The sequence below is a fragment of the Lepus europaeus genome, chromosome 2, assembly GCF_033115175.1.
Source record: "Lepus europaeus isolate LE1 chromosome 2, mLepTim1.pri, whole genome shotgun sequence".
Lineage (NCBI taxonomy): Eukaryota > Metazoa > Chordata > Mammalia > Lagomorpha > Leporidae > Lepus > Lepus europaeus.
Genome location: NC_084828.1, coordinates 96,657,114 through 96,682,766, shown reverse-complemented (window position 1 = coordinate 96,682,766; position 25,653 = coordinate 96,657,114). Strand labels below are relative to the sequence as shown.

The 25,653-nt window shown below is 44.6% G+C and overlaps 1 protein-coding gene and 1 pseudogene across 1 annotated transcript in view; one reads left to right on the top strand and one right to left on the bottom strand.

Annotated features, from left to right (window-relative positions):
- Window positions 1-20,480, bottom strand: part of DCUN1D1 (defective in cullin neddylation 1 domain containing 1) — a 39,587-nt gene extending 19,107 nt beyond the window's left edge. Inside the window, exons 1-4 of the mRNA XM_062211331.1 lie at window positions 20,393-20,480; window positions 5,529-5,745; window positions 4,129-4,297; window positions 1,968-2,098 (exon numbers count right to left, since the gene is read on the bottom strand). Of these exons, the coding sequence (XP_062067315.1) occupies window positions 1,968-2,098; window positions 4,129-4,297; window positions 5,529-5,745; window positions 20,393-20,395 (520 nt within the window). The 5' untranslated portion in view covers window positions 20,396-20,480. The remainder of the gene's footprint in view (window positions 1-1,967; window positions 2,099-4,128; window positions 4,298-5,528; window positions 5,746-20,392) is intronic.
- LOC133777178 (olfactory receptor 2Z1-like) lies at window positions 122-1,038 on the top strand (annotated as a pseudogene).
- Window positions 20,481-25,653: the final 5,173 nt, after the last annotated feature.

The following is a 25,653-nucleotide window of genomic DNA, read 5'->3' as shown; positions in this document are numbered from 1 at the left end:
ACAATTTACGAATAAAACAACTTTATTTCTTCCTCTCTAAAAAAATTATTTGCTGTACTCATTCAGGCATCTTGCCATAGGAGACCTCTTCTTCCTCCAGCTAAAGTCTTTTGTGTCAAACATGAGGCAAGTAAATGACTTCATTCTGGTAGGGCTCTTTGTCAGTCAGGGCCATGTCAGCCCTCTTCTCCGTGGTGGTCGCTATGTTTATCATGGGCCTTCTGGGCAACACTACTCTTCGTGATCCACATGGATTCCCATGGACTACCTTCTGCTCAGCCAGCTCTCCCTGTTGGACACTAGCTTCCCCTTGGTCATCATTCCCAAGACGGTATCAGACTTTCTACAGGGAGAAGCTTCCATCTCATTTGGGGGTTGTGCAGCTCAAATATTCTTCCTAACGTGGATGGGTGTGGCTGAGGGTGTCCTGCTGGCTCTCATGTCCTGTGATCGCTAAGTTGCTGTGTGCCATCCCTTGCAGTATCCTGTGCTCATGAGGCATCAGGTGTGCCTGCTAATGGTGGGTGCCTCCTGGATAGCAGGTGTACTCAATGCCTGTATCCACAAGTCCATCACTCTACATTTCCCTTACTGTACCTCCCACATCATGGACTTCTTCTGTGAGGTGCCAGCCCTGCTGAAGCTCTCTTGGGTAGACACCTCTGCCTACGAGTTGGCACTGTGCACTTCTGGGGTACTTCTGCTTTCCCTCATCGCCACCCCCTATGGTCACATTTTGGGTGCTGTCCTATGCATGCACTCAGAGGTGGCCTGAAACAAGGCATTCACCATGTGCGACTCTCACATCACCACAGTGGGACTCTTATGGTGTCATGGTGCTCATATACATGGTACCTAGTTCCTACCATAGCCCACAACAGGACAATGTGGTTTTTCTCTTCTACAGCCTGATCACCCCCACACTCAACCCTCTCATCTACAGTTGAGAAACCAGGAGGGGTGCAGATGGCTTTGATCAAAGTGCTCAGCAGAGCTGGGCTCAGGTCAAAATTATGTCCACCCTGGAAACTGCCCTGATTCCAGTGGTCCTGCAGCCCACCCTCCTTTCAAAGCATCAACTGGTGCTGCTGCTAAGCCCTTTTGTCCAAGGCTGAGTGCCTGTCCAGTTCCTCCCTGTTCCATGACTCATCAGGTTCTTGCTTTACCCCATGGACCTGGCTCCCTCGGAGAGGCACCCAGCAGCTGAGGGACTGGTGAGTCAGCGGCGGGGTGCCATGCCTTTTCATGCTTTCTTTTAATTTTTAAATAAATCATAACTAAAAAGAATCAATTTATTAGAAAGAAATCCTACATGCTATTTCGATAGATACTAAGATTCTAAAATATCGTCTGGATCACAAATGAGTGAATGCATAAAGAAATGCATGTCCATGGGATTTTAACAACTATCTTTTTTTTTTTTTTTTTCCATTTTAACGCATGCATTTTTATTAAACTGGTCTCAAAGTCAGTGTGCAGGTAAGACCTGGCTGCCCCACACCTCAGGCCACTCTCCAGGGGACCAAAAGCATTCACACATCTCAAGTCAAGCGTCACAAAAGGGGGCCATTGTGGCTGATAATTTTAAAAAGTATACTGAGATGAAGTTTTTAAAATCTGCATTACATAATTTACACAAAAGCAATGCTGTCATTTCCCCTGTGTGGAGCTGGGCAAGGATTAGACCGTTCTCCTTTGGAGAAGTAGGGTACAACTATTTATTTTCTATACTACACCTATCATAAAATCAGTAAGTGATTCAAATACACTAGCCAGAGAAACCTTATTATTCAATGTGCATGGTATTTTTTGATTAAAAGTTCTATTTCTCATTGGGTTCTTTTTGGATAACTGGTATTTTCATGATGACTTTATGCTAAAACACATAAATTTTCTATTACAAAAGTGATGTTGTCAAAGCACTTAAATATATTTGAAAGTCAAATATAATTTTAAAATATTCTTACCTAATCCTTTTTGTCCTGGATTCTTTGCAAAATTAAATGTAAACTGGTAAAAGTCCTTAAATCGTCCTGGTTCTTTCAATTCTTGTTCCATCTTGGGTATCTGGGCCTTTAGTTTTTCTATGCTGTCACATCTACATTATAAAATGAAGTTTGTAAAATGTTAAATTTCGTCCTATAAATTATTTATTTATTGCTTAAAGAGATTACATTGATTTCCTTGAATAACTTCTAAAAATCAATTAATCAGGAATTTTTTTGACTTTACATAAATATAAACAGGTACAGTCATCCCCTTATCAACAAAGGATACACTGTAGGACACACAGTGGATACCACACCCTGTATATACTATGTTTTCTCCTATACATACCTACATGTACCTATGTTAAAAATTTAGTTTACGGCCGGCGCCGCGGCTCACTAGGCTAATCCTCCGCCTTGCGGTGCCGGCACACCGGGTTCTAGTCCCGGTCGGGGCACCGGATTCTGTACCGGTAGCCCCTCTTCCAGGCCAGCTCTCTGCTGTGGCCAGGGAGTGCAGTGGAGGATGGCCCAAGTGCTTGGGCCCTGCACCCCATGGGAGACCAGGAGAAGCACCTGGCTCCTGCCATCGGATCAGCGTGGTGCGCTGGCCACAGCGCGCCTACCGCGGCGGCCATTGGAGGGTGAACCACCGGCAAAAAGGAAGACCTTTCTCTCTGTCTCTCTCTCTCTGTCCACTCTGCCTGTCAAAAAAAAAAAAAAAAAAAAAAATTTAGTTTACAAGTGAGGCACAGTAAGAGATTAACAAGAATAAAATAAAGCAATTATAACAATACATTATAATAAAAGGTGAGTGGGATCGCTCTCAAAGTATCTTGTTGAACTTTCACTTCTTCACTTAAAGGAAGCACTTTATAGCTTCTCCTTGGCATATCCAAACTGTCAACATCACTACTCTTATGCTTTGGGGCCACTTTTAAGTAAACAAAGGTTTCTTTATCACAGACACTGTGAGCCCAAGACAGACAATATGAAAACCAAGACAGCTGCTAAGTGATCAATGGGTGGCAGCAAATACAGTATGAGTACACTGACAAAAGGATGGTTCCCATCCCCAGCAGGACAAGCAGAACACTGCAAGACTTCACCATGATACTCAGAACGCTACAAATTTAAAACTTCTGAATTGTTTTATTTCTGGAATTTTCCATTTAATATTTCCAGACTATGGTTTATCACAAGACACTGAAGTCACAAAAAAGTGAAATTGTGGATAAAGGGAGACTCTTGTATGGGGTAAGCTGGAATAGGAGGAAATCTGGAGTGATTACACTAGAAAAAAAATCACCATTTTTAAAAGAAATGGAACATTACTGTTAACTACAGAACTCCTTGAATATCAACATGCAAACTTACAAAATTAAGCTCCAACGAATAGATAAAAACGTATAGTATTCAGCAGAATAACCATTGGCTTCAACCATATCAGACACTGCTTACATGGTGATTATCACATGTCCCTCTTCCAGACTAATGGAAAGCATGGTCTCTCCACTTAGGTAGGCAAGTGCACCTCTTGAAAATGTTCTTCATATTTTTCATTACTGGTGCACTAAGAACAGAGAGGGCAGACTGCTGCATACCCACAGCCCAATACTACTGCAGCCTCGTTAAAAAAAAATAGAGGTCACAGGCAAAAAATCTCCACCCATGCCTTTTCAATCTAATTATTCAAAGACACGCAGCTAAATCAGCCATCATGACGTAAGTGGAACAAAAAGTAATCAGCAACTTCTAAGGCCAGTTTTTAAATTTTAGAATTTTAAAACTTTGGAGTTCACAGCCTCACATTAGGAAAGAGCTTATAGACTTCCTCATTTCATTTTTCCAAGTTAAATTTTCTTTCATAATTTTATTTTAGTACTACTGACTCTCCCTGAGAAACCTCTAATAATAAAAGTATAATGCAAATAGAAGAGGCTATAGCATTTACACAGATAATCTCACAAACCCTGAAATCTATACAACATGGGAACTAGCAAGTTAGCCCATTTCTATTTATACCAATGTTTGTGGGCCTGTGAAATGTCATTACATTTTAAATGCAAATGACATAATTCAGTTCCACAGTAATTCTCATGGTAATGTATCTAATTTCCTATGGTAATTACATACTCACCCTAATTCTGTCATGCCGTCCATGAACTCCTGTTTGGAGAACTCGCACTGTGTTGCTGCTCTGAACTTCCATGCAATGATCAACACACTAATGCTGGCTGGATCAAGTGCCAGGTCATCACAGAACTGCTGTATTCCATCTATTCCAATTTTATTTTCATCTTGAGGATCTTTAAAAATAACAATGCATAATTAAAGTACTCCCGTACTTTATTAGTCTGTATTCCTAAAACTGGAAAAGGTAATGTTATTTGTTCCATTTTCAAAAATTACAACATACCAAAGACATGCAGTATTACTGTAACAGATTGCCCATATGACATTTAAAGTCACTTTGCCCCTTAAATAGCATTCTTGAAGTCTACAAGAAAGTATACATACAGACAGGCACTTCGTTTATAAGTCCCACTTACTCATGTGAAAAATGTCCTATAGTTATACACATTGAGAAACTCAGGCATTCCTCTAAAGGGACAAAAGATTATCACGCAACGTATTTATATTTGTTTAAATAGGATTTCTAATTTAACATTATTACATATAGAAAATTCTCTTTTTCTTAAGAGAAAGTTCATTTTATTAGAGCAATCACTTCTTAAGGGTATCAGAACAACTATAAACTACCCAATTCAATCCTAATCCAAACAACATAAACAACTATTGTTTCAAGAAAAAAAAAATCAATATTTACTTATCAGATGAGCAAAAATTTTAAAGTGACAAATACAAAGAGACAGAGGCATGATCTTCTACTGTCAAATATGATTGCTAACACCTTTCTGAAAGTAATCTGGCAGTATCTCTAGCACTAGTAAATATCCACATCCTTTGATTTTGGAGCCTGAATTATGCATAGTAAAATCCCAGTTTTGGAAAACTTTCGAAAGAAATGTTGTAGAAATATTTCTGAAGAAACAGAGAAGACATGGAGGGATTCACAAACCAGGCTTTACTGTCTACCTCAGGAGAACAAATAAGGAAAAGATGGAGAAACTACTAATGTCTTCTTATTCACCTATTATTTTAACTTTTTATAAAGCATGTACTATTTTATAACTTTTAAGTCACTATGCGGGTTTTCTTAAAATCTGGTTCAGCTTAATTTTATAGAAAAAGGGAGGAAATAATCCTTTCCTCACCTCTCATTCTCAAATTGGATACTGGAGAAGGAAAAAAAAAAAACAAGGGAGAGAAAAATAAAGCGGCCAAGAAGAAATTTTAGTGAAAAGAGGAGAAGTTCTCTTGCACTCAGATGTGTTGAAATAATTCTGAAAACTGAAGGAGTCAACTGGACGCCTCTCCCAAATCCCCCAATTCATGAACTAGGGAGCATCTGATCTGTCACAAGTCCATAACAGAAAACCTGGTTCAAAACATTTAAAGTTACAAGCAAACACTCACCTTTGTATCTATTGTACAGTTGCTCTAACTTCTTTCTGTCCAATGATCCTTTTACACTCTCTCGTATATAAAGTTCAGGATTTTGGAAAAAATTATCTGTTGCAACATCTAACTTCCAGTCATTTTGAGACAGACAACTTACTGCTGTTTTTTCACTAGATTGTGTGAAGATCATAAACTGACGAACTTTATCCTTCTGCGATGATTTCAACTTGTTCTATTGAAACCAGAAAATAAACTGAAACGCTAAGTAAAATCATGTAAGACTAAGTATTTCTATATGGCTGACTAGTCATTCTTAGTAATACTATAATACCCATAAAGCACATTCAAACATTTTACCTTAAGATTTATTTTTGATGTTGTTAATCAGAAGAAAGAAAAAGTTCTTGAAAATATGAAACACAAAATTAGGTATAGTTTCGGTAAACAAATGAGGGCAGAGGAAAAGGAAGTTTAATCACCTGTATATCTCCTAAAAATGGATCCTAAGAGTATAAAGGCTCCATAAAGCAAAGGCAGCTACTTGCAAAACCCTGACCAAGCACAAAGCTCCCAGCAAGATGCACAGGAGCAGTGGAGAAGGTGACAGTCAAATGACCCTGGGCAACAATCAGATTAACAGGTGTTTGTCACAGTCCTAATAATACCCACCATAGGTTGCCATTCTCCCCACACCACCCACTTTGTTTTCTTGCTATTTTTACCAAATGGGAGAAAGCAATAGAATGAGTATCTTACATTTCTCTTTGCAGTACTCGGGAATCAAGGCAATTATCAATGAATTTTCCTCACGTTTTCACTCACATCAGAAAGAGTACCCTAACCTTTCTACTGAGATAATTTTGTCTTTAATGTGAGAACCAGGGGCAGGGACAGAGCTCACTTCCATCTGCTGTTTACTCCCCAGATGCTAACAATGGTGAGGAGGGCTGGGCTGGGCCAAGTCAGAAACTCAGTTCAGGACTCCCACGTAGGTGGGAGTGACCCAACTACTGGAGCCATAAGCTCTCAGGATTTTCTCCTCAAGGAATCACCTCTTTCCCTTTGCATGAGCCTAGCAGAGATTTTTGCTGTTTCCAAACAACCCTTGTACTGTAATAACCTCTTCTCATTTGACCCATGTTGACAAGGATTCATTTCTCAGGACTTAAACCCAAAGCAAAATAAGACAGGCAAGTATTCCCTCCACGGTCTCCCAGTACATCCAGGACCACGTCTCCCTGCCTTCCCATCCAACCTCAGCCTCCCTGTTACTTACTCTTCCCCCTCTCAGCAAAACATTCGGATTCTCCCCGAGCTACTGTTGTAAATAAAGTGGGGGAGGAAGCCTTTGAGTAGTGTACACAGTAACAGATACAGTATTCCAGGGCTTGAGCAATACATCTGCAAACCCCAAACTCTCCTGGGCTGGCCTAAACCCAGGGGTCACAAGCTTTCAACTCTTGATTAGATAGCAGGAACAGACCGAGAAGGTTAAGGAAGGTATTTGTTCTAAAATCACCCAGGCTATTATCAGTGGAAATTTGGTAGGAACAAAGATGTTTCATAAATCTGAACCTCAGTAATCTCTCCATAAGTCACACTGCTTACTATACACATTTACAAAGCTTTTTGAGATTGTTCATCAGAGATGACCAAAGATAAAATATTCCACCTGACACAGAGTGAAAATAACATCATGCAAAATGAAATATGAAAACCAATGCTAACTTTTGCAGCATGAAAACTATCTATGCACTGGAGTCTACTCTGCAGCCACATTTTTGCTCTCTCTGTAAATGTTATGATTTAGAATTATAGATTAAAATCTCATTAAAATTGAGAAATTATACTCAACTCACTAATCCCCCGCTACTTCATTAATAACTCTACCATCTCTGGATATCAGATAAGTCCTATCCTATCCTAAGCCACATCTCCTAATGTCTAAGAGTCTTCCCTCTTGAAAACTATGCCCTCCTTGAAATTCAAAGACAACACACTCACAATAAAATGAAATGCCAAAAAGATAACTGTCCTAATTTAACTTTCTGTTTAACTGAATGTTAAGAGAACTTTCAACTTATGTGATTGAAAATTACTCTAAAACTCAATATGCAATTCTTCCTTGAGAGAAGCAGCACACTCAACAGATGTGTTTCATCCTTCTCTGAAGACAGGTCGCTGTGACCACCAGTGACCATTGCACAGTTTTGGAGATGAGCCTACAAGTACACCAACTACAAGGCCACATCCTGGAAATTACTCTTTAATGAAAGCTGATATAACTCCTTGGAATAACTTTTCTCCCAATCTCCTAAAAGACACAGGCAGCAAAACAATCAGGTTTATTTTGGGGTTTTAGCATATACCACCAAATCCAGCACTCTGTTCCCTGCAGCTTTAATCACTTTTGTTGAAGAATGGAAGAAAAAACAGCTAAAGTCACTTTTGCAAGCCAAAAAGACCTGTTCACTCTCTTAATGATTTAAGTATTGAAAAACTGGAGAGAACTTAAAAACTGTCTTACTCATACAAATAACATATTAAATAATTTAATTACATGCCATAAATCTTATATGAAAAGTATATGTAATAAATAACATACACATAAATACACATGTACAATGATACATGTAAATGTAAGCTATCTTTGCTGATTTACATATAAATTTCCAGTATATGGGTCAGTTATCAACATACAAGTATGTTAAGAAAAAGGGTTGCAGTTATTCATTTCCCACACCCTGAAGGCTAATGAGTGATGCCATGCAAAAAACTGATAGTATGGTTCCAGCCAGGCCAGGCGGTTATGGGCAATTCCATCCTTGCAAAGTCTGATAAGTACCCTCCACTTCCTGCACTCCTGCTGTTTCTGTCAGCTCTCTACACCTCGAATAAATTTTAACAGTCATTTCCCTAGCAGAAAGGATAAGGACACTTCTGCAGTCCGAAGGGCTGGCTGTGCAGGAGAGAAGCTGGCAAGGGATACATGCACCTGCCCTCTTCCGAGGTCATGAGGGCACACCAGGGCTAGAAGTTCTAACTGTGAGAGAATAGTATCACAGGTTTCAATGTTATCAACTTAAGGAAGAGAAAAAGGGATGACTAATTAGATTAATTTTATAAGGGAGGAGAAGGTAGACAGAAGACTAAAGTGGAAGAAAAAGCAGATGGATTTTCCCTATTTCTACTACAAACCCAGTGGGGATCTGAACAAGAACAAAAACATGTGACAGTTACAATGATTCAGCACTCAAAAGTAGTATATGCCCTTTACTTTAATATGTATTAAAGGGAACAAATTGGACTTGTCACTTAAGATTAGGCAACACAATCTTCAGTATTCAAGCATTAAAACAATCTAGACAGTATCCAATTTTCAAGGAAATGCAAAGGTGGCTGCGTATGGAAAATGTATAAAACATTAGATATACTTTGATTATTTTTAATTCTAGCAAAAAAGGGAGATGGAGAGACATCAGCCCTTGTAATAGAAGGAAAACTAGTTATAATTGCATTGAAGACTATCAAAGTTAAAAACACTACCACAACCTGCACTTGAAAATGCACTTATCTGCTTAGCTTTCCTAAATAAAAACGATCAGGATATCACACGTTTACATTTTTTTCACTCAAGAAACTTAAGAATCACATTTAAAGAATAATTTATCTGGAAAAAAAAAAAAAGCACTGAAGGGAACACAGAACTTAAAATGTAACCAAGTGTCAGTCAAGAACTCTTCACTGTGGAACCTTCACAGCATGGGGACTGAACCTTCTAGGCGCTGTGAACAGAGGGAGGGGTGCTGGAAAAGCCCTGCTGTAAGAAACAGTAACCAAGTGAAGAAAGAAGTCTTCCTATGCTGCATACCTCCCTCCAAAAACCAAACCATGGAAAATGACTTTCCAGCAATTAAATACTAACAATTTCAAATACAAATCTTTTTAATGAGTGATATTCTTAAAAGTAAAACATTAAGGTCCATTTCATTAATTCTATAATCCTGAATTTTCATCTTCTTACCCTTAAGTTTCAGTCCAAACTCCATAAAGAAACAAATACTTATTTAGGCCTTTACATTTTTAAAGGGATTTATTTGCTAACTCAACTCTAGTGACTTCAGGATTTAATGAATCTAGCTCACAAAAATCAATGTTTTAAAAAATCAAAATACTCGAGCCGGCGCCGCGGCTCACTAGGCTAATCCTCCACCTTGCGGCGCCGGCACACCGGGTTCTAGTCCCGGTCGGGGCACCGATCCTGTCCCGGTTGCCCCTCTTCCAGGCCAGCTCTCTGCTGTGGCCAGGGAGTGCAGTGGAGGATGGCCCAAGTACTTGGGCCCTGCACCCCATGGGAGACCAGGAGAAGCACCTGGCTCCTGCCATCGGATCAGCGCGGTGCGCCAGCCGCAGCGCACCTACCGCGGCGGCCATTGGAGGGTGAACCAACGGCAAAGGAAGACCTTTCTCTCTGTCTCTCTCTCTCACTGTCCACTCTGTCAAAAAAAAAAAAAAGATAAAAATCAAAATACTCTAGAGGCCAGCACTGTGGCATAGAAGGTTAAATCTCCGCCTGCTCTGCCAACATCCCATATGAGAGCAAGTTCAAGTCTCAGCTGCTCTCCTTTCAATCCAACTCTCTGCTAATGCACCCAGGAAAGCACTGGAAGATAGCCCAAGCCCTTGGTCTCCTGCCCCCACATAGGAGACCCAGAAGAAGCTCCTGGGTCTCAGCTTCGGCCTGACCTGCTCTGGGTGTTGCAGCCATTTAAGGAGTAAAACACCGGATGGAAGATCTCTCTCTCTCCCCTTCTCTCTCTCTGTATCTCTGCCTTTAAAATAAATAAATCTTTTAAAAAAATCAAAAAACTCTCATGATCACCCCTAATTCTCAATGTAAGCTCTGTAATGTAGATTCTCATGACTTCCTTCACTTACAACTCAGCAGAGTTAGTTCTAGCCCATTATATGATAAACAGTACTCAGCAGACACTGACCAGTATTATCAATATACAAAACCACTCAGCTACAAAAGGCCTTCCCATCCACAGACTGTGGGTCTGAAGCCAAGAGGATAGGAAAAACCAACTAACGAGACTACCTAATCCAGACAAGACTCACTGAGGGGACAAAGTCTTACTGCAGGAAAGCCAGGCTAAGAATCTAGGTAGGAACAGGTCTTCTTAAAAGGCCATTTGAGGGGTGAACCAATGGAAAAGGAAGACCTTTCTCTCTCTCTCACTGTACACTCTGCCTGTAAAAAAAAAAAAAAAAAAAAAAAAAAAGGCAGACTCAAACCAGATTGGCAGGATTCTAATCAGGTTGATGCCTCTTAATTGCTGTGCAACTTTGGGAAAATTACTTAATCTCTCCGTTTCAATTTCTTCATCTGGAAATACGGTATTCTGGTTACATGAATTAATTCCGGTTAAACTCTCAGAACTGTAACTAACACAGAGTAGGGACCCCACACAAATCCACAAAGGAATGAGGAACACTCCAGAGAAAATGTAAATTTACTAACAGATCACACTTATTTCAGCTCCTACTGGGTACCAAGCACTGAGCTAGGTATTTAATTATTAACAATCCTACAAGACGGTATCATTGATCCCATTCACCAATGAGGAAAACAAGCACAATTTATCTACTTATCCAAAAAGTAGCAGAGCTAGGAACCAAAGCCTGGTGCTGGGTTTCAAGGCATGCAGTCTTTCCATTCATGCTGTAGTGTCTTTTGAAGTGAAAGTGGAAACAAAAAGGGCAAAAGTGCAGCCTCTATCACACATGCATGGGGGGGATGCATTTCTCCACCTATCTTTATGGAAAAGTTAGGTAAGCAGTTAACTGACCTTTCTCCTTTCAAATGTAAACAATTTGCTTCCAATCTAAAAGTTCCCCACAAAACACTCACACACAATCTAACAAAAAGGCTAATTTAGGGATGGGCCATCTCTACAGAGTTCTTTTTAGGTGGGAGAAGAGAAATGCATAGGTTTTAAATGCATAGGTTTAAAAAAAAAAAAAAAAAAGAGAGAGGACTGATTTATTTAAAAGTCAGAGTCACAGAGAGAAAGATACCTTCTATTCACTAGTTCACTCCCTGGTGCTGGGCCAAGCCAAAGCCAGCAGCTAGGAGCTTTATTCAGGTCTCTCTTGAGGGTGGTAGGGGCCCAAGCACTTGGGCCTTCTTCTGTCACTTTCCCAGGCCATTAGCAGGGAACTGGATCAGAAGTGGAGCAGCCGCAACATGAACAGGTGCCCATATGGGATGCCAACTACACCACGATGCCTGCTCCGATAGGTTATGTTTAAGACAAGTAAGGTAACAGGAAGAAAATGTTTATAGTCCTGTCACATTCTATTTTCAAAACAGATGGATGGCTAGGAGCCGGCACTGTGGACTAGCAGATAAAGCTGCTGCCTGCAATGCCGATGCCAGCATCCCATATGGGCATGGCTGCTCCACTTCGATACAGCTCTCTGCTACAGCCTGGGAAAGCAGTAGAAGATGGCCCAAGTCCTTGGGTCCCTGCACCCACGTGGGAGATGTGGATGAAGCTCCTGGCTTCAGCTTGGCCCAGCCCTGGTAGTTGCAGCCATTTGGGGAATGAACCAGTGGATGGAAGATCTCTTTCTCTCCAACTCTGCCTTTCAAATAAATAAATATCTTTAAGAAAAAAAAAAAAAAGATGGCTAAAACTTATAGCTTTAAATGTAGAGGTAGAAAAATCAGGGCACACTAAAAGTTAGGGTTTTCCTTCCTAATGAAATGGCCTGAAGGGTTCTGGCCAGAAAATACAAGGACATGCAAATTCTAAATTATAAGGGAAACAAAATTCTCATAGTATTCTTTTAGATTATAATCTACAGCTTTGAATAACAATTTAGGGTTAAGCCTGTACTTCTTGATATTCATTTTTAATGTCCAGCATTTTGAATAAATTAACTCTTCTTGGGAGGGGGCGCCTTCAGACTAGCAATCCCAATAGAGTACCTGAGTTCAGTTCCTGGCCCTAGCTCCCCATTCCAGCTCCCAGCTAATGTATCCGCCCCATGGGAGGCAGTGGTGATGGCTGAAGTAGGGCTCCTGGGACCCATCTGGGAGACCTGGGTTGAGTTCCCAAGTCCCAGCTTTGGCCCCCGTCTCCCCACCCAAAACTGTGGTGGGCATTTAGTGAGTGAACCAGTGGATGGAAGCTCTGGATCTCTCAAAAACAATTTTTTAAAAGACTGACACTTCATTAAGATGCACTATACTACTTATTGAGTTAAATGTGGAATAATATGCTACTTAATTACTGTACACAATGATATATATCATATAATGGCAATCCATTAAAAAAACTTCCAGGGGCCAGTGTTGTGGTGCAGTGGGTTAACCCGCAGGTTGAAGTCCCTGCTAATGGCCTAGGAAAGCAGTGAAAGATGGCTCAACTACTTGGGCCCCTGTGCCCACATAGAACAGGAAGCTGCTCCTGGCTCCAGCTGGTTGTGGTCACTTGGAGAGTGAACCAATGGATAAAGATCTCTCTGCCTCTCCCCGGGCTTTGTAACTTTGCCTTTCAAATAAATACATACATCTTTTTTTTAAGAATTATTTTATTTTACTTTATCTGAAAGAGTTACAGAGAGAGGTAGAGCCAGAGAGAGAGAGGGGTCTTCCATTCCACTGGTTCACTCCCCAAATGACCACTACGGCCAGAGCTGAGCTGATCCGAAGCCAGGAGCCAGGAGCTTCTTCCGGGTCTCCCACGCAGGTGCAGGGGCCCAAGGAGTTGGACCACCGTCTACTGCTTTCCCAGGCCATAGCAGAGAGCTGAATCAGAACCGGCGCCCATATGGAATGCTGGTGCTGCAGGCTGGGGCTTTAACCAGCTGTGCCACAGCACCAGCCCCAATAAATCTTTAAAAAAAAACTTTTTTTCAGAAAGAATACCTATATGATTCAAACTGGTTTTTTAGAATTTTCCTCATAGGAACATTAAAAGTGTTGCATTAACAGGAATTTTCCTCCTCAACATCTTTCAGAATTACTAGACTGTTCAAAAGATGACTGGGGCCAGCACTGGGGCATAGCTGGTAAAGCTGCCGCCTGAGATGCAGCATCCCATACACTACCGGTTCATGTCCTGGCTGCTCTACTTCCCATCTAGCTCTGTGCTAATGGCCTGGGAAAAGTGGGAGACCGGAAGAAGCCCCTGGCTTGCGACTAGCCTAGCCCTGGCCATTGTGGCCACTTGGAAAGTAAACCAGCAGATGAAGATGATTTTCTTTCAAAAATAAGTAAGTCTTTGTTTAAAAAAAATATTTATTTATTTATTTGAAAGGCAGAGGTACAGAGAAAGGGAGAGACAGAGAGAAAGAGAGGTCTTCCAACCACTAGTTCATTCCCCCAGATGGCTGCAACAGCCAGAGCTGAGCTGATCCAAAGCCAGGAGCCAGGAGCTGCTTCTGGGTCTCCCACGTGGGTGCATGGGCCCAAGGACTTGGCCCATCCTCTGGTGCCTTCCCAGGCACATCAGCAGGGAGCTGGATTGGAAGTAAAGCAGCTGGGACTTAAACAGGTGCTCATATGGAATGCTGGCGCTGCAGGCTGGGGCTTTAACCTGCTGCACCACAGTGCCGGCCCCTGTTAGCTGTTGTTTTAAGTTAACCGTGGAACTTTGAAATCTCATTTAAGTCTCTGTAGATCTTTTAGCCTCCATGATCTCCATGATGTACCTGGGAAGGCAGCGGAGGATGGCCCAAGGACTTGGGCCTCTGAACTCACATGGGAGGCCGGGAAGAAGCTCCTGGCTCCTGGCTTTCATCGGCTCCTTTGTGGGGAGTGAACCAGTGGATGGAAGACCTCTCTGTCTCTCTCTCTCTCTCTGTAACTCTTTCAAATAAATAAAAGAAATCTTTTTTTTTTTTAAAAAAAAGCTAATATTCAACAGCCAAGCGATTCACAAAGAGAATAAATGATCTTTAAAAATGCAAAATATTAGAATCCTATAAATAATACACATTTTAAATATTTATAAAATGGAAACACCAGAGTATAACAAGGGAACAAGCCATGTATTTCAGCAACTTGTCTCTGTGCTAAGTGTTGAGGATTCAAAAGTATAACTGATTACAATTCTTTAAAAAAGAACTATTTAAAAGTAATTCTATTTTAAAAAGTTTACAATGCAGTTAAGCAGCCTGATCACTCTGAGTGGTCAGGTACGAACCATAGAAAGCAAACTCAACAGATGCCACAATGTTAGTGGCATTTCCCTCTTCTGTTTGCTTTTTTAGGTGGGGGATACACCTGAAGCAGCTAGGTAAACCTAACAGTCCACTGCCTATTCTAGAGCACCTTCCTACTCACAAAGCAGATGACTTCTACTCAGAACCATCCTCATCAGACGTCATGGCTAAGACTAGACAACCCAAACAACACATACAGACATTTAAAAAGGGGCAGTTTCCCTGATATTCCTTATGCCTGGACCAATCTATGAAACCATGTCCAAAGAGCCACTCAGCTCAAATGAGCTCTACTCTTTTAAAACTTAAAAAAAAAAAAATAAAACCTCATCTACAGAGTTAATTTTACTTCCATTTTTTTTTTACTGTATGTCCCACAAGACTTTCAGTTTTCAATTACTTAACATTTATATCAGATCATTTGACTTGATATGGAAACTACTAGGTCACTATTCAATATGACAAGGGGCCATATGAACAGTGTGCGGCGCCGGCACACCGGGTTCTAGTCCCGGTCGGGGCACCGGATTCTATCCCGGTTGCCCCTCTTCCAGGCCAGCTCTCTGCTATGGCCTGGGAAGGCAGTGGAGGATGGCCCAAGTGCTTGGGCCCTGCACCCGCATGGGAGACCAGGAGAAGCACCTGGCTCCTGGCTTTGGATCAGCGAGATGCGCTGGCCGCAGCGGCCACTGGAGGGTGAATAAACGGCAAAAAGGAAGACCTTTCTCTCTGTCTCTCTCTCACTATCCACTCTGCCTGTCAAAATAAATAAATTAATTAATTAAAAAAATTCAATATGACAAGGAAGCAGAGTGAAACTTATGAAAGATTATACGTATACTGAAAGGGTGTTCACTTAGTTTAAAAAAAAAAAAAAAGGAAGGGGGGATTGTAAAAAGGGAGGAATAAACATGGAACAGAGACCAGGCTTCTAATCCCTGCTCTGTCATACTAGCCATAGACCTTAGCCAAATTATTTAGAACCACTAAAGGTCCATTTTCAGATGCGCTAAAAGGAGACTGTACTAATGCCTATTTCACAAGTGACAACGGGGATTAAATACAATGGTTGTGAATTGTCTGACAAGTACAAAGTATATTCTCAATAAGTAGTAACTTCCTTTCTCCTCCTCAAAGGCCTGGTTTAATGCTTACAGTCATTAAACTACACTAAAAAACCACCAGAACATATTTAACAATCTGAGAAGGTTTGTGTTGTCTTTATTAACTTTAGCATGACTAGATAAACTTGGTGGCCAACTAGTTTTTATTGAACATTAGACAGTCATCTTAAACAGAATGAAGTCTGTACCTAGAAGCTACATGGTAAAGAAAACTCTGAGTATTGTCTTAAAAAATAATTATCTAAGGGTTGGCATGGTGCAGTGGGTTAAGCCACCACCTGTGATGGCATCCCATGAGCACTGGTTCCAGTCCTGGTTGCTCCGCTTCCAATCCAGCTCCCTACTTATGCATCTGATAAAACAGTGGAATATGGGTCCAAATACATGGGCCCCTGCCACCCACCTGGGAGAAATGGATGGAGTTCCAGGCTCCTGGCTTTGGCCTGGCCCAGCTCTGGCCATTTTGGCCATTTGGGGAGTGAACCAGTAAACAGATGATCAATATCTCTCTCTCCTCTCTTCCCTCCTCTCCCTCCCTCCCTGTCTCTTCCTTTCTCTGTAACTCTGCCTTTCAAATAAATAAAAAAAGTTTTAAAGATTTTATTTATTTGAAAGGCAGAGTTACAGAGAGAGGAGAGAGAGAAAGAGATTTTCCATCTGCTGGTTCACTCCCCAAATGGCCACAACGGCTGGGGCTGGGCCAGGCTGAAGCCAAGAGCTTCTTCCAGGTCTCCCATGTGGGTTACAGGGGCCCAAGCACTTGGGCCATCCTCTGCTGCTTTCCCAGGCACATTAGCACGGAGCTGGATGTGGAATATCCAGGACTCAAACCGGCGCCCATATGAAATGCCGGCACTGCAGACAGCATCTTAATCCTCTACACTGCTATGCTGGTCCCTAAAACAAATCTTAAAACATTGTAGCATTAACATGGCCACACTCCCTATCAGAGCAAGTAGCTTCAGTCCCCACCTCAGACCAGACTCCAGCTTCCTGCTAACACAGACCCTTGGAGAAAGCAGTGATGTCTCCCGTAACTGGTTTCATGTCACCCTTGTGGGAGACTCTGACTTCCTGGCTCCTGACTAGTCAGGGCCCAGCCCAGTCCCAGCCATTATGGACATCTGAGGGGTGAATCAGTGGATGGGAGTTTACTTTCTCTTTCTCTGCCTTTCAAATAAATTAAAAAACATTTTTTAAGTTATCTCTAATATTGTAATAGGGACAAACGATCCAAGGTCTGTCACACCACTCAGAATCCTTTCATGGCTTCCCATTTCTCCTGTAAGTAAAAATCCAATACCCATACAATGCCTCCCTTTGCCTGTCCCCACTTTCTGCCACTCAGACCTCAGCAGTTCCAATGCCCCACCCCCACCACACAGAGAACAGGAGCGCTCCAGCTACACTGCTCTCACAGGTCCTGAAACTTCCACCACCACACTTCTGCAGGCTGCTGCCCTCATCATCCAATGCATTCAAAATCCATCTCCACAGCGGTACAGACCCCACTTTTGCAACCCCACTTCCACTATGCCCCAGCATTCGGCATTCCCTTCCTCAACACTTTCTTTTCCCATAGCACTTAACACTTTCTGAGATTCTAAGGAAGAAAATTAACTACCATGTTTATTGTTTGTCTCTCCCTACTCAAATGTAACCCTCCTAGAGCAGGGACTTTCGTCTATTCAGTATTAAATATCTTCCCAGTGCCTAGAACAGTGTCTGGCACAGAGGGATGCTTACCAAATGCTGAGATGAATTAGCCCCTCCTATAAGTAACTTGTGGATACACAAAAGAATATGCAACAATTTCTAAGACAACCTTGAACAGGCCTGCGTTTGTTTGAATTTCTGAATTCTGAATTCTAGAGTTTGTTGAACATACACTCTTACATTTCAAAGTCCAGACATTTTCAAAACGGCATTGAAAATAGTGATTAACAGCATGAATCATCTGTTAATTTTGATTATTTAGCATAGTCACTCCTGATACTTGAGATCACCTCTGAGTAACTTAACTGCACATGCAGTTCCCAAGCCCTCCAGGCGTCACCCGTGTTCAAAGGTTTACATGTACCGCAAACACTAGGGAAAATGGGAGATGAGAAGAAAATTGGTCCAGTTCTGCAACAATCTTGCAAACTTGAATCTCAAGACCTTGACCCTAATAACTTCTGGAAAAGGGGGGAAGGAGTCAATGAGATGATCTCTGAGGCCCCCTCAGGTCTACAAAGTCTAATGATGCTACGAGTCAAAACAAAACAAAACTGGTTGGTTACACAGTCTACACACACTTCTCAGACACTTCATAAAAGTCATTAGAATCATGGACATTTTAAGCTGGATGACACTTTAGCAATCAACAAACCCAATTCTGGCCCCTTACAAATAAGAAAACAACTCAGAAGTTTTGGAAACTTTTTAAAAGACTGGCAAATTAACACTGCCTAGTTCAGGAGCCATTTCGGGCCTGTGTTTGAGATAGGTTAACTCAATCACCTACAAAATACCTCATATAGCCCATCATTGAAGTTTGTCCTAGAACTGACATTAACTGTGTACTCCAGATATAGCATGAGCTGCAAACCAAAATACTGACATCATCCCAAAAGTTGTATCCAGAAGCAACTGTTAAGTTTACAATGAAACAACTGTAACATGCTTATGGCCTAACTTCTCTTAAGGCCCAGGGTGAGTTTGTAAACAAAAGCATACCGAGACAAGAGTGATGACACCAACTGAGTTCTGCCACACAGTTTTAAATTAATGATAACTTGTCACCACTGGTACAACAACATGAGTTATGGCAAAGGTCCAACACTGGCTAATCTAATACTAACCAAAGGAGAGAGGCCTACAAGCTCCGGCCCAGGCTGAACTGTCCTGTGACTCCCCTGAATCCTGAACTCTTGACGAGGTGATGAAGATCATATGGGGAGGCTGGGTCCTGGGGGCCACACTGACCCAGAGGCTGAGCAGCAAGGCCCTCGGTGCTCTCGCTGGGTGCTTACCAGGGAACTATATTTCATTACCTCAAGCTTACCAATGCTCACAAAATGCCAACAGTCTGCAGACTTTTTGAGCAATGCCTGTGACTGTCTAAATGCTTAAGGAAGAAAACTAGACTCCCGGGTGGACCTCTGAACACTGTGGTATCAATCCAAACATTCACCTCGCTTGACAGCAAAGTTCTCTTACAAGTCTAAGTTTTCAGACTGTCCCAGAGATCAGAAATCTTGAATATGCGGCAAACTAAACCACATACCCATACATGACCCCAAAACACTGCCAAGTTGAAGCTGGGGCTAGGTAAGTATCACGCAGGGAAAACAATCCTCTAAAAACAACAAAGACACTGTGGAGCACGCCTTTAACACAGGCACACACATAGGCCCTCCTCAAAGAGGCCTTTATGCTCCCCTGCAGCCAAAGGACAACTCTATCATTTCTGCTATTCATACAGTAACCTGCATGGAATTCAACTCATGCTCAGCCTGCACAACACCAAACATCGCTCTGAAAAACAAAGAGTGTCCGACAGTTAAGTCCATAATTCACCGAAGCAAAGGACTTCACTACAAGGGTCTTCAAGTTTTAGAGGACTTTGGGTTTTTTCCTCCCCCCCACAAAACAAAATACAAGAGGAGAGTAACTTCATAAACTGTTTTTAAAAAATCACAAATAGTCCTTCGCTGCTCTAATAAAGCAATTACTCCTCCCACCCAAAGCAAATAAAATAAGTGCTCAAAGGGTAGCAAGTCTGATTTCCCTAATTTTATGAAATGAGAACAGGTTGCACTTCCGTACCCCCTCCCCCCAGCTCAGCAGCCTCCCATGTTTTCAGGAGAGAGGTAAATATAACCTCCACCAACTGGCCAGCCAAAACTCTCATCTTCCAAAAGCAGGGGACGCACCGAGAGGTGATGGAGAAAGGAAAAGGGCTCATACCCCGCCCCAGGCAAAACTGCCCGGGAGACTCGCGGGGTGTTGGAGCGGGGAGCGCAGCAGCGAGCGCAGCGCCGGGAAAGTCTCGCCTCCTCCGGGCCGGGCGCAGGGGGGAAGCCCCGGCTCCGGGGCGGGGGGGGCGCCTCACCCGGAACCCCGGACCCCCGTTCCCGGCCAGACACAATGGAGCCGGCGAGGGGGCCGGGCAGGGGCAGGGCCGTTGCCCCCTCCCCTCCCCCCGCCCCAACGCCTCCCCCACCCGGGCCGCACCGGGAGAGGGGCACCGGGGCCGCTCCCCGCGCCCCAAACTCCCCAGGGCTCCCGACTAGGCCCGGCTCCGCTCCGCCTCCTCGGCTCTCGCGTAGCGGCGGCGCCTGGGCGGGAAGGGGCGAAGGAGGAAGGGAGAGGCGGGGAGGAGAGCCCCCGCCCGGGAGCGGGACGGAGGCCGCGGGCCCAGGCTCGGGGCGCCGGGGGCGCCGCGGGGCGCAGGGCGGCCGGGCGGGGGTGCGCGGCAGCGCCGGCCCCCAGCCGGCGGGGCGGGCGGGCGGGCGGGCGGCCGCAGTGCCTCACCATGTTGGTGTCCTCCAGGCCTCTCCCCTCCTCCTCCGGCTCCGCAGCGAATGGACGGCGGCGGCGGCGGCGGCTCCTCTCACGGGCTCGCCGGGCTCCCGCTCATGCGCAGTGCGGGGCGGCCCCGGCGCGGCCCGAGGAGGCAGCCCCGGGCCTCGGGGAGGCGGAGGGACGGGGGCGGGCGCAGGGCGCCCCGCGCGGGGCTTCCCCCGGGCTCGGGGGTCCCCCGGGGCGGGGGGCGCGGCGGAGTGGGGGCGGCTACGCACGCCCGGAGCGCGCGCCATCCTCCCGCGGCGCCCGCGGACCGGAGCGGCGGGCTGGGGGCGCCGGGACACCCCACCTCCGCTTCCTGCGCGCCTCCTTCCGCTGGCGGGCGCCCGGCCGGCCGTGTCCACGCCGGCTCGGAGGAGACGAGCGGCTGGGAACCCCTCCAAGGGCCGACTGAGGCAGGAGAGCCGGTCCAGCCACCCCTGCCCATCGCTGCCAGAGAGAGGAAAAGGGAGAAGTCACCTCTTCCCTCATGTTCTCTGTGTTCCTGCGGCGCCGGTAGCCTGGCTGCACCGCCGCCCCACGTGGACGTGCCGGGGGAGACCTTAGCCTAGCCCCGTGAGAGCTGCAGTGCCCTTTAGGACGGCGCAGGGAGACCCGCGGGACAGCCCCTGATTCCCAGCGAGGACTGAGGGTCCAGGCCCCAGGCACGTCAGCACCTGCCTGCCTACGGCTCGCTGTAAATGTCCCCTTGGTGTAGCCTTCGTGGTTAAGTTTTAGGAAGTGGCCACCGAACTTTTTTTTTTTTTTTTTTTTGCCCTAAGGGGTGACGTCACGGCAGGTGCACAGTCCAAGCTTGACTTGCCCGCTGGTTCTAGGTCTGACGAGGCGGGGCAGTGCCAGGATTCGGAGCTGCACACCAACTGGACAACTATGTGCTCTGACTGCAAAAGACTTGTTTAGAGGGTCCCTGCCCATAAGAAATGTTTTCTCCAGTTGGGGAGGTAAGACATCTGCACACATGAAGGAAGTAATAAACCAAAACCCCAAAAAATCGCATCTGAGAGTGGGCCAGGTGTTTGCAAACATATCGGAACAAGCCCAGCCTGAGTAGATCCGCTGTCACCATCCTCCCCTCAGCACAGGGTCAACTAGCAGATCAGCCCTGCAACTCAGGCTCCGCAGTTCTGTGAGAACAACAAGCCTTCTTAGCAACTCCTGGGGCCTCCTAACTCTCCAAGCCTTGACCTTGTGGTGGGAACTCCCAGACCCCTGGCTGCCACAGGTCAAGTGGCCGTTCTCTCCAACGATTTGTAATGGGTGTTCACTCATGTGGCAAGTTCCTTACTAGTCTGGGGAGACAGGACAGGCTGGACCTGCCTCCTGCTACAAGTCTGAAGCCGGACCACATCCATGAATGCTCTGCAGGAGTTCATCTAGCATTTGGCGGAAATATTAGCTAACATCCAAGATGCTGAGATGTACTCGCCATATCGCATTGAAGTAACAGCTTTTCTCCTAAGCTCTTTTTTCTGACTGCCAGCTGCAAGGACGTGTCTTCGTTTTCATCCTGCTTGGTTTCCCGTCTATGTCTGAACACTTTCTCCTTAGGAGTCCACACTTTTCCATAACTCCACTTTCCTCCACCTCTCCTCTTTCCTCTCTGACCACTCTCCTTTGCTGGCTCTAGTCTCTTTGACTCTTAAATGTTGGGCTTTCCAGAACCAGCCCTGAATATCTTCCTGTATACAACTTGTGTCACGCTGTCACATTCCCACAATGTCAACTACTGTCCCTGCCCTGAGGAAGCCTGAACACTAGTTCTGGTTGTCCCACAGGCCTATCAAGCTTAACAAAGTCCAAAATCCTACTCTCAACCTCCTTTTCCTCTGCCTTGTCACCAAACCATCCAACTAGAAATCTCTGTGTTGGCCACAGCTCTTTCTATGTCGGCTCTTTTTAAGATGTATTTATTTGAAAGGCAGGATGGGGGGGGGGGGGGGATGGCACAGATCTTCCATCTGAATGGTTCACTTTCCAAATGACCACAATGGATCCTGGAACTCCATCTGGGTCTCCTAATGGGGGCAGGGGTCCAACCAGTTGGGCCGTGTTCTCTGCTGCTGTCCTAGGCCCATTAGCAGGAAGCTGGGTCGGAATTAGAGCAGCGAGGACGCTCATCTGGGATGTCAGCATCCCGAGCGGCAGCTTAACCCACTGGGCCACAATGCCAGCCTCTCTGTGTCATCTCTTAATCTCACCTGTCCCCAAGTCTCCCGGACTTTACCTCCTAAATAACTTGAAAATCTGCCTTCTGCCTTATCCAAGCCTGCCTGATTGTATCAGTAGCTTCTTAACTAATCGTCAGCCTCTGCTCTTTGTGCAGGGTGGTCTTTCTGGAATTTCCTCCTCAGAGTTCCCCAAGGATGGTCTTTGCCTGAGCCTCTTTGGCTCTCCCCAGTCTCTGCTCTCCCCTTGCCCTTCTCCACTACCCTCGACGCAGGTGCACACGTTTCCCTTTTACCAAGCCAAGTCTGCCATCGCCTTCGTATGTCCTTCCTTTGTCTCATCCTATTCTCCCTGGCGCTGACCGAGGGCTTCCCATGTTATCATGCTATGACACATACGAATTCATAATCCCCACTTCAACCCCTGTCCGCTATGCCTCCTTAGTATGCCTGTTCTAAGGACAAAACTGAAGCAGAGAGATTGAGTAACATAACTAAGTTCCCATAGCAAGTAAGCAGTAGAGCTGAGATTTAAACCCAAATAGTCTGGCTACAGAGTCTGTTCTCTTAATCACCACACTGTCTATTCTACCAAGACCTTAATAATCAACTCATAGACCATCTTCTCGATGTGTCCTGACTCATCCCTGGATTCCAGCAGTTTGGCTTGTTTTTCCTTCTAGTATTCTTATGATGTCATATGATAATCATTTACCTACATGACCACCTCCTCAGCCAGACCACTGCTCCAGGCCAGAGATCTGAATGCACATATCCTGCAGTTTTCCGTGTCAGAGCAAGTGCCTGACATCCTGAGTTGTGTGTATATATGCAACACAGCACTCGGTGGATAAATGAAAGGAGATATCTAACTGATGTCTACAGATCTGTCTCAAGATCTGCCTATATCGTTCATCATTGTAATGGAATCGTCTGTTCTCCTTGGCAGATGTGTGTTATACCATATGGTCAGATGGTAAATGTAGTAGCAACTGTACCCATTACCGCATTTCCTAGCTACAGTACTGAATGTGAAATAGCAAATTATTACTGAGTCATCATTAGTGAGGGAAACATATTTGTTAGAATTTTCCTGATTGTTTATAAAATGGAAAAAAGGGTCCTGAAGTTAAAGCATAAATTACAATATTTGATTATCAAAACAATACTTAGTAAAAAATTCATATTACATTTTGATATGAGACTTCAAATATACAATTTCTTTTTTTGTTTGTTTGTTTGTTTTTTGACAGGCAGAGTGGACAGTGAGAGAGACAGAGAGAGAGGTCTTCCTTTGCCATTGGTTCACCCTCCAACGGCTGCTGCGGCCGGCGTGCTGCGGCCGGCGCACCACGCTGAACCGAAGGCAGAAGCCAGGTGCTTCTCCTGGTCTCCCATGCGGGTGCAGAGCCCAAGAACTTGGGCCATCCTCCACTGCACTCCCAGGCCACAGCAGAGAGCTGGACTGGAAGAAGGGCAACCAGGACAGAATCCGGCGCCCCGACCGGGACTAGAACCCGGTGTGCCGGCACCGCAGGCAGAAGATTAGCCTAGTGAGCCGTGGCGCCGGCCGTTCAAGTACAGAATTTCTAAAGATTATTTTCTATATTAGTCTTAATACAGTAACAAGATATATGGAAATATCTAGCTGAAATCTGCTATCCTGTTTCTTTCCTCTCCCTTGCCCCCCCACACACGTTCACTGTACATCTAATGCTATGTACACATTAAAATACAGAATATTTGTAGATTTGTGATATTTCAAGGTAAAACATCCAGTTATTTGAAAATAATGTTGTTACAAGAAAAGCTTAAAAATTCATGTTAGGATGAACAACACTCACTGATAAAATAATTGTAGGTCTGTTTAAAGAAACATGTAAAACTAAGGATTCCATAGTGCTAGAATCTGTCTTTAGCAGAGAGAAAGAGCAGAAGTCTGAAAAGGCAGCTTGCTAACATTTCTGGTAGTTCATCGAGCTAAAATTAAGTCTGCAGGATAGCTGTGTGTGCATAGTGATGGTTCAAAGGCGCTAGTCTGGGATGTGCAGCCGCCGCCGCCCTCCCACACTTAACCTGGGTGGACTCAGGTTTGCCCAGCATTTACATAAATGTGCCTCTCAGATTCAAACTTACCTATTTATAACTATGTAAGAGTAAATGAGATTGACTGACTCAGCCTATTTTAGTTTGAGTAAAACATGACATTTAGATCTTATCAACCCAGAATTATGACAATGTTTTAAAGGCTGAAGCAGACAGGATTGGGCCTGTAGGTCAGACATGGGCCCTCATGTGGCCACAAAGACATCTAGTATGAGAGCCATAGTCCCAAGTTCACACCAGACTCTCCAGTGTTGGGGTTAGAAGTAAAAGTCTTTCAGGACTCTTTCCTCCAGACTGAATGCTTTGACTAGGAACCCTCGGGGCAGACGCTGTGGCTCAGGAGGCAAAGCCACGACCCGCAACACTGGTATACTGGTATCAGAGCACTGATTTGAGTCTTGGCTGCCCAGCTTCCAATCCAGCTCCCTGCTAATGTGCCTGGGAAGGCATTGGAAGGTGGCTCAAGTACTTGGGCCTCAGCCACTCACGTGGAAGACCTGGATGGAGTTCCTGGTTCCTGGCTTCAGCCTGGCCCAAGCTGCTATTGCAGCTATTTGAGGGAGTGAACCAGCAGGTAGAAGACCTCTCTCTCTCTCTCTCTCTCTTTCTCCCCCTCGTTGTAACTCTTCCTTTCAAATAAATAAAATTTTTTTGAAAGGAGGAATCCTTAATGAAGACAAAGGAGTTGAGGCCAGTGCTGTGGCAAAGCAAGTAAAACCATGCCTGCAGTGCCAGCATCCCATATGGGCGCCAGTTTGAGTCCCTGCTGCTCCACTTCCGATCCAGCTCTCTGCTGATGTCCTGGGAAAGCCGTAGAAAATGGCCCAAGTCCTTGGGCCCCGGCACCCATGTGGAAGACCCAGAAGAAGCTCCTGGCTCCTGGCTTCAGATCAGCTCAGCTCTGACCACTGCAGCCATTTGGAGAGTGAACCAGCGGAT